General features: G+C 34.9%; 1 protein-coding gene across 2 annotated transcripts in view; it reads right to left on the bottom strand.

The window, feature by feature from the left end:
- Nucleotides 1-1,162: 1,162 nt before the first annotated feature.
- LOC148942753 (histone H4 transcription factor-like) overlaps nt 1,163-17,067 on the bottom strand; it is a 140,685-nt gene continuing 124,780 nt past the window's right edge. The window contains exons 10-12 of one of the 2 annotated variants that reach the window (XM_089102021.1): nt 10,927-11,063; nt 2,218-2,324; nt 1,163-1,379 (exon numbers count right to left, since the gene is read on the bottom strand). In XM_089102021.1, the coding sequence (XP_088958147.1) occupies nt 1,375-1,379; nt 2,218-2,324; nt 10,927-11,063 (249 nt within the window). In that variant the 3' untranslated portion in view covers nt 1,163-1,374. The remainder of the gene's footprint in view (nt 1,380-2,217; nt 2,325-10,926; nt 11,064-17,067) is intronic. The other variant, XM_089102020.1, reaches the window with a different exon arrangement.

Here is a 17,067-nt window from a genome sequence, read left to right as displayed (position 1 = left end):
AGCAAAATCTAAGTCTAGGAAAGTTATACTTCCCAATTTAATTCCGTGTTCTCCCATTGCCTTTTCTGCACTCCACAAGACAAAGTCCATCAAATTGAATATGGATATAAATGGGGAAAGATAAAAACCCTGCTTAACTCCTGATTCAGTACAAAACCAGCTCATAACTCATTTCCTACCTTAAATGCAGCAGTGTTATTCTCGTACATAGCACTTATCACTTTAATGTATTAATCTGGTTCACCATACAAGGATAAGACCTTCGCTAAAGCTCTTCTATCAACAGAATCAAACACTTTCTCATACTCTATAAAACTGAGAACCAAAGGTGTTTCATAACTCAGGAACTTCCCAATTATTAAGCTAAGAGTGAAAATTGGGTTGACATATCCTATACCCTTTCTAAAACCACACTGTTCTTCTCTTATAACTAAGCAAAATTTTGCTTATACAAGGTAGGAGGGAAATATGACAGCAAAAGCCTAAGGATTCAGCTGGTTTACAGAGTTTTTTGATTATTAGATGAGTGTATTTTTCCAGATTTCCGGAAATGAAGACCCTTTACTAACAATGGTTATATACTTTTAAAAGGTGGTAAGATAATCGGGCTTTTTATTATCTAAATTATCAATTTTATCTAATTCTCGACTAAATCCTTTTCACTTAGTGTGAATGTTTTTTTTCTCACAAGTTAAGAAATATTCATTAAACAGCATGGTACTCAAACCAAACCATATTCAAAATAAATAGCAACATTGATCAAATTTACAAATAAGAGCTACCACGAATAAGAGCAGGGCTATCCCTCTTTCAAACGCTCTAAAAGGCTTGAGTGTTACTTGTACTTTACTGAGAATAATATGTATTACTAAACATGTTGTTTTTCAAAGTAGTTTTATATGGGAAATATATGCCACTACACAGACGGTTCACTTAGATAAGGATCACTTTTTACTAGGCTCCAGGAGCCGAACCTGCTAGGCTTACAGGTGAAGACCGGTTCTGAAGCAGATATAATAATCAAAATAAAGTCAGATTTGAAATATGATATAAAGAACATCAGTATAACGTGAGGTCACTAAGAGCTGATGAGGTCTGCTTAAAAACAGAGGATAAAGTAGCTTTTTTGTTTATATAGCCAATTTAACAAGTTCCATAATTGGTATATATTTCAAAAAAAAAGAAAAAAAGGACAAAAACTGGTCTTACAAAAAACAGTCTGGTTTACTGACATCATTTATGTTCGACAAATAAAACACAAACAAAGAAATTTTGTTCAAATTTGTCAAAATAAAAAAAAGTAACTTTAGAGCTGCACAGTCGCCACACAAATTCATTCCACAGTTGTCACTGAAAACCTGAATCTATGCAAGTTCAATCTAAAAAAGAGAAGAGGAAAAAAATGAGCAAAAGAATATAGCCGATTAAATACATCTTTAAAAACATTCGGTCAGTAAGGGAAGAAATTATTGTTCAAGATAGTAAAAATTATTGAAGAAATTTTAACACTAGAAAGCTGTTGTTAAAAATAAAGAACACTCGATTAAACTGGTGATTCTGGAAAATAGAAGGATCTGATCTATGTAGCATTTTTATTCGCGATTAAACAGCGTACGTAGGGACAGCAAGTTAGAATGAAATGAACAGTATTTTTCATAGCAAATATTGTGAATAAGGGCAAAGATGAAAGTTAACATTTAACATAAAGTTAACATAAGGCATGTTAAATCCCTTTAGATAAAGTAAAAAATTAAGCAATACTCATTCCCACAAACTTTATGGTTCCTGGTTCAAACTATATAATCTTAAGAGGTTAGTGTGAAACATGTTCAAAGCATGAATTAAAATGGAGGAAACTTCTGGTTAGAGATACTAAAGGAATTTCTTGAAAAAACTCTACCTTTCCGGTGTCTTGGAAAGCATTTTGCAGATTACCTAACACATTTTTTTCACTGGGCACATGTCAATTACTGGTAAATTTTTTAGAATTACCTAATTGAAATGACGTATTTCTGGCAGCAGATAGCTTAGGCGAGAGAGAAAGAGGGAGAAGATTTATTTTTATAAAATCCAAAAATCCAGGAGAAAGTGAATGCTTGAAAGGGGGGAGAGAGGCTCCAACTAAACTGGATCTTCTTTTTGTAGGTTTTTCTGAATTTGTATCTAATTTGAAAGTTTAAGATTTAAACTCTAATTAGTCAAAGAAAACATAAATACCTTCGTCTCCACCCTCCGCTTGTGCTTGGATTCGCGCGTTTGCTTCACCAGCGGTAATAGGAACAGCATTTATGGCTATGCGACTTCCATTTTCTTTAGTCTCAAACCTTTGAAAAACATTTCAAATTTAACCACAAATAGCGACTAATAAACGAATTATAATAGTAGCGAACATAAAGACCCTAAATTCGAAAAGAAAATCACTCTTTCCCTTTTAGTTTCTATTTTCACTGATCGACAGCCGAATAAATGGGTTTATTTAAAAAGGTACCCAGTAGCACGCGAAGTTGCAATAATGATCAGTGCAATACCGTTGCATTTACCTGAAAAAACGATCTTTGACTTTGACCCTATGAAAGCCGGTTGGAAGCGACCTCGCGGCCGACCGCAGATACAATGGTCCGACAGCCTCTCGAGTTCCTGGCGATGGCAAACATCGGACCAAGCGAAGCGCAAACGCTCGCAATGGACCACAGCAGATGGAGGAAGAAGACGTCACTCTCTATGCCAAACAGCGCCCGGCAGGAGACCCAAGTCAAATCAAGTAAGTCAAAATCAGGTAAATCAAGTAAGCCCTTGACTTAGAAAATCGATTTTTCTCCCATGCACCTTTTTTTCACCTGGAGTCATTAAATACAGCAGGTGATCATAGGTTAGGAAAGCGCCCATTTAAATACCTATCCAAATTAGTTCAAGTTTCAGCATCCTTTTAAGGACCAAAATATATCAGAGGGCCACCTGACCGCCCTATAACAGCAAATGTACCCCCAGGCGGCCGCGCAGTCACATATAGAATCAGAAAAAAAAATATCTAAAGACAATAATCAGACAAAATAGTAACTTTTTTCTATCAGAACAGTTAGTTTGAAGAAACGAAAAATTCACCTCCGGGGCGATATGACAATTTGAAACCCAGGGGTAAGGATCCGAAGATACACAAATAACTTTTGACTCCTGATCGTTTAAATTTTATAAGAATAAACACAGATTATACATACTGTAATCCTTATAAGGATAAGGATTATTAATAAATCCTTAAGATAACAGTGTGGCTATTCTAAGTCACAAAAAAAACAAACAAGTATATATTTCATGAACGTTTTCCAGAAAACTCTAGTCACGTATTTGATACCCGCATAAATTTTTTACGAATTAGTTCAAAGTTATTCTTAAAAAAAAGCTCCCTCATTTGTTTGATATGCTCATCTTGCATACCCCAATTTCAGCGACTATTGATTTTTTTTTTTTTCATTAACTTTTACAATCTCTAATATGCGAAAAAAAATTTGCGAAATAAGTTCGGATTTTTAGCCATCCTCTTTACCACTATTTGTAAACTGGAGCTCTCTCAGAAACTCCAGTAGAGATTGGGGTCAATAGCTATTACAAGGCGTTGATGCTGGTCGGAGGGAGGAGGGCAGTAAGAGGGGCACGAACTTCTAGTCCTCATAAATACCCTTTCACTTTTTAGGTGACATCCAGAGGCCCTAGGTACGAACTGGGAAGATGGAAGATAGAGTTGACATCAGGGTTGCCAGCAGGACAAAAAAAAAACATAAAAAAAATATGATAAAAAAATAACCATACTGACGACTGAAAGTAAATAGGTTTGTTTTCGTACATCGAATACCGAGTTAAAGTCAACACACACACCAAAAAAATGCCTTAAAGTACATGTATCAGTATATCCACAGAGGAAAAAAATTCTTTAATAGACCCCAAGCGGGGTAACCCTGGTTGAAATGTTGGGGAATATAGCTCAACTGTTATTTTTAAGAGATGTAGTGCTTGCTGTCGTGGTTTTATATTTATCGTCCGTTTCGGTGCTCTTTTTTTAACAAAAAATACGTGACCTGTTTTCAGAGGATGAAGCTCATTTTCTTTCTCTTTCAAAAAGCAGCTGCTATCACGCAAAACCTTCCAAAGAAATACAAAGACGCAGGAGGAGGTGTTCGTAAAATTGAGAGATGATACCCGCATAAATTTTGGACGAATACAGTTCAAAGTTATTCTTTAAATAAAAGTACTTTATTTCTATAATTAATTAAAAAAACTTTTTCCACAAAATGAGTTTTTCAACAAAAAGTAAAGAACTCCATCAAACCAAAAATGAACGAAAATAGAATCAAACAATCTACCAAGCATACAACTACCACAAATCAGTATCTATAAATAAATGAAGCCCAAAACAAACAGAAATCAAAGTAAATAACAGAGTCAAGCTCAAAACGAGCTGAAATTAATATAAGTAGGGTTCAAAACCCCTATGATTTCTAAAACATAGAATATAATTTGCACTTTACTAAAAAAAATTCAGACGAATTTACTGAAGAAAATGTGTATTGTCAGTTTAATATACATATGCTGATATATATTCCTTAAACTCTTAATTAATTTTTGATATCTTAAAGTTATAAAAGCTAAAACATTTAAAAGATTTTTTTCAGTAAAGCACAAATTATATTCTGGCTTTTAGAAATCATAGGGGTTTTAAACCCTACTCGTATTAATTTCTGCTCGTTTTAGTTTTGACTCTGTTATCTATTATAATTTCTGTTCGTTTTGGGTTTCATTTACTTACTGATACTGATTTGTGGTAGTTGTATACTTGGTAGATTGTTTGATTCTACTTCGTTCATTTTTGGTTTGATGGAGTTCTTAACTTTTTGTTGAAAAACTTATTTTGTGGAAAAAGTTTTTTTTAATTAATCTCTGTTCGTTTTATAGTCTTTTTCAGGGAAAAAGAAAATAATAGTTTGAATCTTTCCGGTTTTTCTTTAAGAATTTATAGTTTAGCAGGCTATTTATATGCTGGAGAAACTTTTTCAGAAATTTTTAACAATATAAACTCTTCAAAATTATGACACAAATAGTAGTATTTAATTTTTGATTTCTTCAGCTCATTTTACGAATGGGCTCTTTTCATACGTTGAACAAAATAGCTATCTCAAAGTTTGATTGTAAGTGTTTGGGGAAACGATGGGCATGGGGAGGGGCATTTGCCCTCTGATCACTGTCGACTAATAAAAAATGCACTAGTCCTCTCAATTTCATAATTTCTATCTGAAAATCAACGCTAAACAAAATTGCTGTCTCACAATTTTGATTGGATGTGTTTGGGGAAATGGTGGGCGTGGAGGTGGTGTCAGTAAAGGGCACAGTAAAAGGGCACAAGCCACTCCAATTTCCAATCGAACGAGTCGTTTTTGAAGTTTCTACGACAACTCCTTCGATACGAAGTGCCCTGGTCTAAGATCAAGAAAAAAAACATAGTGCCAACATTGTTCTTTACTTAGGCAGAGCTATTGAGCTGCCTATGATATGTTCATCTTGCATGCCATAATTTCAGCGACTATTTATATTTATTTATTTATTTATTTATTTTTTTGCTAACTTTGCGAAAAAAGTTCCAGTACAGATTGGGGTTAACCTTTTTTTACAACGTGTTGCTGTTGGCTGGAGGGGGAGGGGAGGAAGAGGAGCACGAACTTACAGTCTTCACAAATACCCCTTTACTTCTTAGGTGGTATCCAGAGACCCTAGGTATGAGCTAAGGAGACTAAAGGATAGAGTTGACATCAGGATCAGTGCTTCCACTTTTCGATTTCAGTTTTCCCTATTTTTATATCAGTTTTCCCTTAAATTCCCTATGTTTAGGTCTGATTTCTCCCTAGAAAGAAGGGATATTTTGCTTTACATTTTCACACAACCTACATGATTGCATGATTTGATGCTGCACAGCGCAGCATGACAGTTGACGACAGTTGATAAAGTTTTATCTTCGTTTTTCAACCAGTAATTGACCCGAACAGGTGAGACTAGTTTGACATTCTCGAGACTATTTCGGATGTCTGTTTTAAATAATTTCAGGGGACTAAACAACCGCTCAGTTGGTACATTGCTAAAAGGTAAAGAGAAGATCAGTGATATGCGCTTCCACAATTCCGGATACTTGATTTTGCCACTGCAAGTCTCCAGACTAAATTTCTTTATCCAGTACTCCTCACCTGACAGGTCTTCAACTTAGAAATCTACCAAATGAAGCTCAGTGACATCAGTCATTGCCTGTGACCTCCATTCTACGTCCATTTTCTGGAGGCAACACTTTTCTCTTAGAACAGGAAATCTCACAAACAGTGGCCTTAGAGACTTTGGTTTCAAATTTGTTGCATTCCTTGGTTCAACCAAACTGTCTTGGAAGGTTCTTAGATGCGCTTGATTAGGACTATATAGAATTTTCAACAAGACTGGTAAAAGAGATCGATATTATCACTTCGCCCTTGAGTATCTACGAGTCTTTGCGTTGAATTGGTTGCAGCTATTCCCACATATGTCAGGTTTAAAGGCAGGTACTCACTTGAAAGGTAAGGATCAAGTTCGGTAAACAAAGCAACACTGCGAATACAGTCCAGTTTCATGAAGTTAGACGCATAAGTATTCAGAAGTTTCCTAACACTTGCCTTTAGGGAGTGTAGAAATGGAAGTTCGGGTCAAAGATCCTTTTTAAATTTACTGGAGAGGCACAGAGAGCACTCTATGAATTCAAAGTATGACTGTGTGAACTTGATTTGCAATGTTGACAAGATAAGCTTATTGGTTGCAGTTGGGTCATCAAACGTGGTTCTAAGAAATATTGAGTAATAGCAACCCGATGGTCAATAAGCCTCTTTATGCAGGCCTGAAGGAACAACCATCGGGTTTATCCTGGTGCAAGAAATGAGAGTACTTTGGATTAAAAGAACTCCTGAAATTTAGCATACATATCTCGTATGGAAGCACTTCTGGAAAGGTGGGCATAGATATTTCGCGCCAAGTCTTCTATAGTCTTGGGAAGTGACAAGCAAGCATAGGATGAACACAAGTGAATTAGATGGCATGAGCATTTCACATTCAATATATGGGACACCACGGCTTTCATTAGCACTGAAGCAGATGTATTGGCTCCAAACCTGACGTCAGTAGTATTTGTGCAAAATCCAACAATATTTTTCTAGGGAATCGAGTTTCTTTTCAATGACTTGTTTGATGCAGTTAGTAAGACTCTCAGCCAATCCATCATTAAATTCATTTTAGTGATGGCAAAGTTCAGGGGATAAAGTTCATTTCCTACGCAAATGCATGTTAAATTTTGATTCAGGATGCAATTCTGACTATATAGGTATTCTTAGCCATCTGGATAATCCGTCAATATAAACCATGCCCACAATTGCTTCATAGTCTAACCAATGTTCCCTTATGCTGGCAGTTTAAACCATTCAAGCCATTGCATAAAAAATAAAATAAATACTACGCTATCTTAGTATTGTTACAGGGCTCAGCTTCTTGAAATTTTTGGCAGTTACAGCAATGTAATCCAGTGTTGCTGCATAAGCTTTTTTAAAACTGAGAATACGCAATCTTTGAGAATTTTTCAGCCTTTTGTTTGAAAAAAATAAAACTTTCCCTTAAAATCCGTATTTTACCCCAGATTTCCCTAAAAATCCTTACTTTACCCCACATTTCCTTTTGTCCCTATATTCAAAATAAGTGTCCCTAAAAGAAGTGATTTCACCCTAAAATAGGCTAATATCCATAGAAGTGGAAGCCGTGATCAGGGTTGCCGCAAGAACAAAAAAAAAAAAAAAAAAGACACGAAACATCGCAAAAACAAATCACGGGATTGCTGACTGAAAGTAATCAGGTAGTTTTGCATAGTTCAAATACTGTTCTAAAGTCAAAACACAAAGAAAAATGTCTTGAAACACATGTATTATCCGTCTTTCAATTGTACTTGTCAAATCTGTTATAAGCCGTTGTCATTCATAGTGTTCAATGTACATATTTTAAGATACTTATCGTCTGGCTTTAGTTTATTCTAAAGAGGTGTGAATCATTCCTCGAAGGATGAGGAGGGGGGTTCCAAATACTAGACCTTTGGTAGCAATTTCATTATATTATTCCAAGGACACATTCTCAGATATTTGAGAATCTTGAAAGTATACAGTTTAAAAAACTAAAGCCAATGTATCCTGTTCGGTAAAAAAAACCCATCATTTTGGACAAAAAAAAACTTAATAAAAAAAAATTGCCAAATTACCTACGGAAGAAAAAAATAAAAAATTGTAATAAGCCCCAGGCAGGGTAGCCTTGGTTTAAATTTGGGGCGTTAAAGCTCAACTGGTATTTTTAAAGGATGTAGTGGTTGTCGCGGTGCTTCTATACAAAAGGCAGCTGCAATCACACAGAACCTTCAAAAGAAGCATAACAACACAGTTGGAAGTGTTCGTAATAGCTTTTGGTCCTAGATAGTCATTTTTCTAGCTTTTTAAAATATTCATGAGTGTAGCTTACACTCCAGAAGTTTTAATATTGCTAGAAATTTTTGGCAAAAATTACGAACGCTATCAGAAAAGTCCTCTATATTCTAACAAAAAACATCCAGTAGCCTTACATGAGAGAGACAAATGTCTTGTCTCACGAAATGTCTCACTAAATGGGAAGTGTAATGATTTTTAAATATTGAAATAGGGTAACACCGAATTCAGTACTTTTTGACTTGTTAGCTGGTATTAAAATCATTCTGATTAAAAAACATTGACACAGTTTGTAAGCATCAATTTAGGCTTTACCAACTTTATCCTAATCCGTTAACAAACCCTTTCAGGATAGAAGCGAGATATCCGAAGCTAATTGCAACTTATCACAGTGCACAGGTAGAAATGGATTGAAATAAAAACGCGGTTGAAATTGATTTTCCTCTCAAGTGCGTTGGGGCTCATATAGAAAATCGAATTATTTGATTTCGCCATCGTGGTACATTGCAATGAAATCGTGGTTGAAATTCATTTTTATCTCAAATACTTGGGGGTTCAAACAGAAAATCTAATTATTTGATTTCGTCATTACGGCACACTGAAATGAAAACACGAATGAAATCGTTTCAAATACTGGGAGGTTCATATAGAATATCTAATTATTTGATTTCGCCATTATGGAACATTGAAATAAAAACGCGGTTGAAATTGATTTTCATCTAAAGTAAGTAGGGGTTCATACAAAAAATCTAATTATCTGATTTCACCATTATGGAACACTGAAATGAAAACGCGGTTGAAATTGATTTTCATCTAAAGTAAGTAGGAGGAGTTCATACAGAAAATCCAATTATTTGATTTCGCCATTATGGAACGTTGAAATGAAAACGCGATTGAAATTGATTTTCATCTAAAGTAAGTAGGGGTTCATACAGAAAATCTAAGTATTTGATTTTGCCATTATGGAACATAGAAATGAAAACGCGGTTGAAATTGATTTTCACCTAAAGTAAGCAGGGGTTCATACAGAAAATCTAATTATTTGATTTCGTCATTATGGAACAAGGAAATGAAAACGCGGTTGAATTTAATTTTCATCTCAAATACATAAAGCTTCATATAGAAAATATAATTATTTGATATCCCCATTATGGTACATAGATTTAATCACTCATTTCCATGTTGAATCTAAATACAGCACTTGACAGAATCTTATGGTATTTGCACTTATTTGGGCGAATCCGTAAAACACAAAATGTTGACTAATTGCCTTAAAATGTTTAAACCTAAAAAACTACCGAGTTTCTTGACGGTTATCGAGATTCGGTATATCTAGTTACTAGCAATAGTGACAAGAACTTTCACAGAAGATACGCAAAGAAAAAAACGATGTTAAAAGCATTTAAGTTTGGTAGATAATAATGAAGTTGCTCGGCACTATTATTGCTGACTGGATATACTGATATTACAGGAAATTCTGAGTGTTTTCCCAATTTATGAGCGCATACACTTTCCTGGTAATTTTAACTTTTAAAACAAAGCCACGTTGCTGGAAAGGGTGGGTGTTGCACATACAGTTTCATAAAATAAAAATGAGGTTACATTAAGACTGAACTTTTTAAAAATGTTTTTTCGCTAAAATATAAAAAACAAGTCTAATATATCTAATAGAGAAAAGTTAATAGAGAACAAGATGAAAGGTAATTAACGTCATTAAAATTTCAAATGTTGGCTACTAGAAATAATTACCACCACAATATTACAACATAATAATTACAATAATGTTACAACTACTGACAGCTCGTCACAGAACCGATCAAATCGAGGCTAACAAAACGCCACAAACTCTTCCATCGCCCATATCTGTTCAGAGAATCATTCTTTAATCCCTCCCACGAGGTTGCCATTTCATTACAATCTTTTCTATGACCTCTTTCAACCTCACTTGGGGAGGTCCTTTGTTTCGTTGTGCCCAGTATAAATAGTCAAAAAGCACAATTTGTGGCAATCTATCATTTTTCAACTGTTAAACATTACCTAATTTTCCTAAAAGTTTGTTCACTTTAGCCCAAGAAAGTGTGATCAATTAGCCTACTAAAATTAGGTTAAAATTGGGATGCACTGAACGTAAAAAGCCTCCCTTGTATTGCTTTTTTGTACGAATTTACTTTTCTTTATTCAAAGATTTCTTTTTCATGAATACAAAAGCTACTATTTTAGACTTAAGAGTTCAGTCGAATAATTACTTAAAAGAAAGTAAAGAGCTCAAAAGGGGTGCAAATTAAATTACCAAACGAGCCATATCCAGAAGTGGCAAGGTCAATGGAAGAACTATGTAAATACTATTAACAGTGATAGTGCTGCACACGACGGCAGAAGAAAAAAAGTGAAAAGGACGCCAAGCAGAGGAACTTACTGAAAACGAAGACTTGGAGGCGCAGGTTCCAGACGATGAATGCTTTCAAGATGCCGACTTAAAGAATTTTTGTAATGATAAATTTTGCTGCAAACGTGACAGACAAAATCCTCTTTTTTGTCAAGCCCCCCATGCACCTGCAAGCAAATTAAATATTTAACTAGAAGATCTGATAATAAATTACAAATAAATAATATAAATAAATAAATTCATTTTGAGCATGACGGCAAGTGGCCTTTAGCACTTGCAGTGACAGGTCCAACCATCAGAAAAAGAAAATATTCCAATAAATGTAAAAACAAACTTCTACCACATCATAAACTTTTGCGAAACAAATTATACAAGGAATAAACATTCAGTCTTCGAAGCGAAGACACCTGTTTATGGACATTTCAAAACTCACTTCGGAATTTCATTATTTCACTGCCATGAACTTTAATTAATTCAGCAATAATAGAAGTTTCATAAGAAGTGAAATATTAAATTTAACAGACAAGTGGAAGTAATAATGTCACTGTGAGTAATAAAGACTTGATTATTTTCTGTCGAAATAAGTGCGCAAAAAAGTGTGATTTATGGATATTTGGATAGTTATCCGACCTGTGAAACAGTAAACGTGCAAACAGGGTTTACAAATATACCGCCCATGCGAGTAAGTTTCGGTTTTTTGCTTGTTTATTAGGCTACGAGATGCCTGAATTTATTTTAGCATCGATTAAGGCATTATCCGAAAAGTTACAAGTGATGGATTCGAAGCTAAATAGCCTGCAAGAGGCTCAAAACTCAACAAGCAGGAAAATACAACATTTGTCAAATGAATTAAGAGTTGAAATGACGGTAAAAAAATCGGAAATATCTACAGTAAAAGCAAGAGTTCGAAACACAGAAAAACTAAGTACACTCCAGGACTCCCGTATACGAATTCTCGAGAAGGAAGCTCGAAGAAAGAATTTAGTAATTTATGTGTTGCAGGAAAGCTAAGCCCGTTATTTCTTTTAAAAAAGAGTTAGCGCATTATCTTGCAAGAAGGGTTACCTCAAAGTAATATCCAGCCTCATGAATTACAGGATGTCTTCAAATTGCCATAAATATTCGGACCATGTTCTATACTTATTCGGTTTTGAAATGCGTATCAAAGAGACATTATTTTGCACAACGGTAGAATTTTTGGACAGGAAAGAGTGTATGTGACTCCAGATTATTTACCTAAAGAACGAGATATTAGAAAAACCGATACATCAAGAGGCACGCACCAAGAACCTGAAATCTAAGTGGAAGGGAATGAAGTTAATAGTTAATGAAACCACTTACGAGTATAATAGAGAAACTGGAACTATGCAATAATATAATCGACATACCCAAATGGAAGCCGCAAACAATCCAGCAGAGGGAACGAGCTCCTGAACTCACAGGGAAAGAACAAGCAGTTTTCGGTCTCAATCAGGAGACACAAAAATAAGATCCTTGTCAATAGAGACTTTTGTGTCGGAATTTGGATCAGCTTTTGGGAGCAAGGCCGAAGATAACGACTATCAGAACTCGAATAAACAAGATCTAAGCCTCAATAGTAGTGTAGAACAAAAGCCAAGTAAGGCAGCAAGAATGGAAAATGAGTGAAAAACAGTGAAAAATAGGAACTTTCGGGCCATGGGAAACAAATTGAAAGTATTTTTGTTGATCATTGGTATATTCAAGGTCTCACAAGGGAGAATTTGGAAAGGATTAAAAAAACCAACGATTTTGACGTGCTGCGTTTTGTACAGACGGGGAAAAGAGTAGAGGAAAATTTGAATTTTCAGGGATATGAAGAGTTTAAAGCATGCAGGAAAAAAAGTAGAAATAGTAGAACGTACGGGGGTCTATCTGTGTTCGTGAAAGAAAGAACGTTTGCTTCAGTTAAAAGGCTACCTAGTAAATCTGAGAATGTTGTGTGGATTATGCTTCGTTTAAAGTACTCAGTAATGCATATTCTACTAAATTCCATATATTTACTACCTCAGTCTAGCTCATATTCAAAAGAAGATAATCAGAAGCTGATGCCCAATGAAATGGCTGATTTATTTCGAAAATACCCGCGCAAAGCTTTTTTATTGATGGGGGAATATAATCCTTACCCGGACGATTTTTTAAAACAACGTGAAACTTGTGATGACTTTAATTTTGCAGATACTAAAATTAAAGAAGAAGAAAGTTTGGAGAATTTAAAGCTAAAGTACACAAAGGACAAGGGAGGGAGACAAAAAACTTAGGTAAGTTAGCTTTTATATTTTTGTGGGGAGCATGGTTTGATTATGGTTAATGGGAGAGTTGGAAGTGATAAGGGGATAAGAGAGTTTACATGTTTTTTGGGTAAGAACCCAAGTTTAATTGATTATATATTAGTAGATGGTTGGTTTTTTGTCGTGCTGTGCGGATATTGAGGTTCTGGAAATAGTTGGCTCCGACCATTTGCCATTGCTGTTAGAGATCAGACTGGAAGATCGTTGACGAAAAAATAAGGTTACAGAAAATGTTTCGGAGAAAAATGTAATATATCTAAGAAAAAATGTAAAAATAGAGAGAGCAATGGATGTTTATGATGACGAGTTACTTAGTACTGACGTAGAAAACAAAATTGCGTGCAACGAAATGAAGAAGGGGATTAAGCTAGTTTAAATAGGAGAACTAAGTGAAGCAGTATTCAATTTAGTAGAATCACTAAGGTAGATATGCGAACTACGGAAAGGGAAGAAATCGACGAAAAAATTTTTGATTACGAGTGTGAGAGTCTTCGACTCATTGTACAAGAGAGCCTGAGGAAAGTACGCTCAACTTATCCGCAAGGAATAGAGAATAATTTAAGAATTTACAGAGAGAATAGAAAGCGGTATAAGAAGTTGATATGAGAAAAAAAACAATGCGACGCAGCGAAGAAAAAAAAACTTATTAGACGATTCAGGGAAAAGATACACACCAATTCTGGAAAGCTGTACATAGGTCGCTGAAGAGAGAGGCACACAAGACATGCTCTTTGGAACCTGAACAGTGGGAACAGCACCTCAGGACACAATCGATAAACGGAAACCGAATGGAAGAAGATCTCCAAAACATTTTACCAGAAATTATACCTTTTGGACCCCTGACAGAGAGAGATACGAAATTGATTGCACCAATTTCGGAACAAGAGATACAGAAGGCTATGAAATCAGCTACAGAATAAGCTACAGGTAGAGACGGAATTCCACTACGAGTATGGAAAAAGGCAAAGGAAGTATGCATACCCGTTTTAACTGTCGTTTTCAGCCACGTATTTTTACTGTGCAGCTGGCCAATAGAATGGAAAACATCTATTAGCTGCACCATTATATAAAAGAGGAAAGAGCAAACAATTCTCGAACTACCGACTGATCCAGATTTCTCCCATAGTTAGCAATATTTTTTGTAAGATAGTAGATAGTCGGCTAAGAAAATGGGTAGAAGAAATAAGGAAATTCACAGAGGAGCCGGGCGAGCTTAGTAAAGAAGGGGGTACAATGGAGCAGGTTTTTATTTTGCATAGCCTAGTTAGAAAAGGAATCATGAAAAAGGGGGATAGAATTTACGCATCGTTCCTGGACATAAGAGGGGCTTTTGATAATGTGATCAGAGCTATGCTAGTTAAGCGACTTTTGGAGATCGGATTGCCTGTAAATTTTTTTAGATTAATTGTAGAAATATATAGTTCAGTAGGCTTAGTTATTAGAATACTAGGTAAGGGTATCCGGGAGAATTTTGACGCGAATACGTTTAAAACAGGGATGCCCACTGTCAACGATTTTGTTCAACGTGCATATTATGATATAGTTGATTTCTTTAAGGAGAAAAGCAATCCGAAAGTACTGATGAATTTTTCAAAAATTTACAAGCTTTTGTTTGCTGATGATATTGCTCTCATAGCACAATCTGAAAAAGAAACGCAAATATCATTAAAATAAAGGCAGACTATTTGGACATGAAAGGGTTAAAATTAAATAACAAGTAAACGGCAATTGCAGTTCTTAGTAATGGTGGAAAGTTAAGGAAAAATGATGAATTTAGATTTTAAGGTGATTTTATAGAGATTAAAAAAGAATTTGTGTATTTAGGAGTTAAGTTTTTTAGGAATGGTAAGTATGCACAGGAGGTTAAGCATGGAGTACAAAAGGGAAATATGTGTATGAATTTAATTTTAAAAAGTGAGGTTGGAAAGATTAGGGACTTAGCAATGCATAAATATTTATTTAGGACTAAACTCCTCCCGGTTATGCATTGCGGGTGTGAGCTGTGGGGTTTTGGAGAAAGTGAGGAATCGGAAAGAATGTAAAGAAATTGTTTTAAGTGAGTTTTTAGGGCCCATAGATCCACTCAAAGTGTTGTACTGAAGGGGAATTTAGGACTAAGTAGGATAAGAAAAGATAGGTTAATAAGAATGGTGAAGTTTTGGATACAAATTTTAAGAAGTAAAAATAGGCTAGCGAAAGAAGCGTATTTTAGTTTGTTGGAGGATAAGATAGAGGTAGGGTGGCCACAAGAAATTAAAAAAAATTTAGATGAAGTAGGATATTCGTATTTTTGGAATGAAGGTCAGGGATCAAATTCGAATACAGTGATTGATAAGGTAAAAGAAAGGTTACACGAGCAAGGAATACAGCTGTGGCAGGCTAGGAAGGAGGCCTCGGGATCTCTGAGTCCGTATAGTACAGTGAAGGACACGTGGGGGGAAGACGTTTATTTTCAGTTGGGGTTGAAAGGTTAGGAAATAAAATAGATTTTGAACTGAAGGGGAGGGTTGAGTGATATTTGGGAAAGGGAAAGGAAACTTATAAGTTATAGAGTTAATACGGTTCAATGTCCGATGTTAGGGCATGATAATGATGATATGTTTCATTTTTTGGGGAAATTCAAGGAATCGGCGGATCTGAGAAATGAATGTTTCTCGTTAACGTTGGCAGATAGAAGGTGGGTGGAAGGGATTGTAGGATCACGAGTTAAAATGACATTAAGGAATTTGGCTAAGTATGTTGATGAAGGGCTGATACATCGGGAAAGAAGTATCTCTTTATAAATGTTTTCGTGAAGATTCATATATAAGTACTGTTTTTTTTTCTATGGCCCGATGTCTTTTTTTGGAAATACATACATGCATACATTTCGTTCATTACTGGACCGGAGCTCACGCACGGATGTGAATAATTTAGTCATCAATAAGAAGGTAGAGCTTTTTGACACAGTCTTACATTTTTAGAAAACAGGTTTCATCTAAGTTATACAAGTAAGGTCTTAGCTTACTTTCGTGCCGTTTTTTTTTTTTTTTTTTTTTTTTTTTACGTGTACCTGTATACGCATATATTATTAATTTTTATGTTAACTGGTTGAGTGAACATAGTTGAGGCTATGTTCAACTGAAGAAAATACCTCATCACTTTTCTATTTGTTTGCAATACTCATGGTTACTTTCCTTAAGGGAAATTGACTCTCATCCTATTTCAAAAGGACAACCAAGTCTTAAAAAAAAAAAAAAATAAAAAGAAAAACAGTATTTTTCTTTTAATTATACCATTGTTCATTGCAAAACTTTCCCCTGCCCAACTTTTCCCTAAGGACTAGGGCATAAACCTTAAAAGAAATTTAAATAGCAGGTAGTAACGACAACAGAGCCATTTAAAAGTAAATAGACTTGGTTTTAACTCAATGGAGGGTCCAGGTAACAGAAAGGCTAAATAGCTAGAATTGAAAACAGATGGGAACTGGATCTCCAGTCTTTTAATATTGAATTTTAATCTAGTAACCAAATAAAGATGCATGGCAGTAAGCAGATAAAAAAAAACTACATAAAAAGCTTAAAAGTGATCTCTGACATAAAAAAAAACTTTTTTATGATAGAAAAAATTTAATGCTCTTTTGCTCAATATACAAGAGTCAAATTGAATTTCTTCTAAAGGTTAATCACTAGCATTAACAATAGATTTCTCTTTTAACCACTTTTACTTACTTTGTAGGTCGAAGTTATATATAAATCTTGTACTCAGTTTTTCCCCTATTTTCTATGGTCTGATTAAACAGAAACTTTGCTTATATACGTATTACCAATGAGAATTCATAAACAGATTATTATTTATGTTAACATAATCTAATTATGTTATT

This window comes from Artemia sp. Qi Xiang Cuo, chromosome 16 (genome assembly GCF_049724085.1).
Source record: "Artemia sp. Qi Xiang Cuo chromosome 16, ASM4972408v1, whole genome shotgun sequence".
Taxonomy (NCBI): Eukaryota; Metazoa; Arthropoda; class Branchiopoda; order Anostraca; family Artemiidae; genus Artemia; species Artemia sp. Qi Xiang Cuo.
The sequence above is the reverse complement of the archived record's forward strand: the minus strand, read 5'-3'. Positions and strand labels throughout refer to the sequence as shown.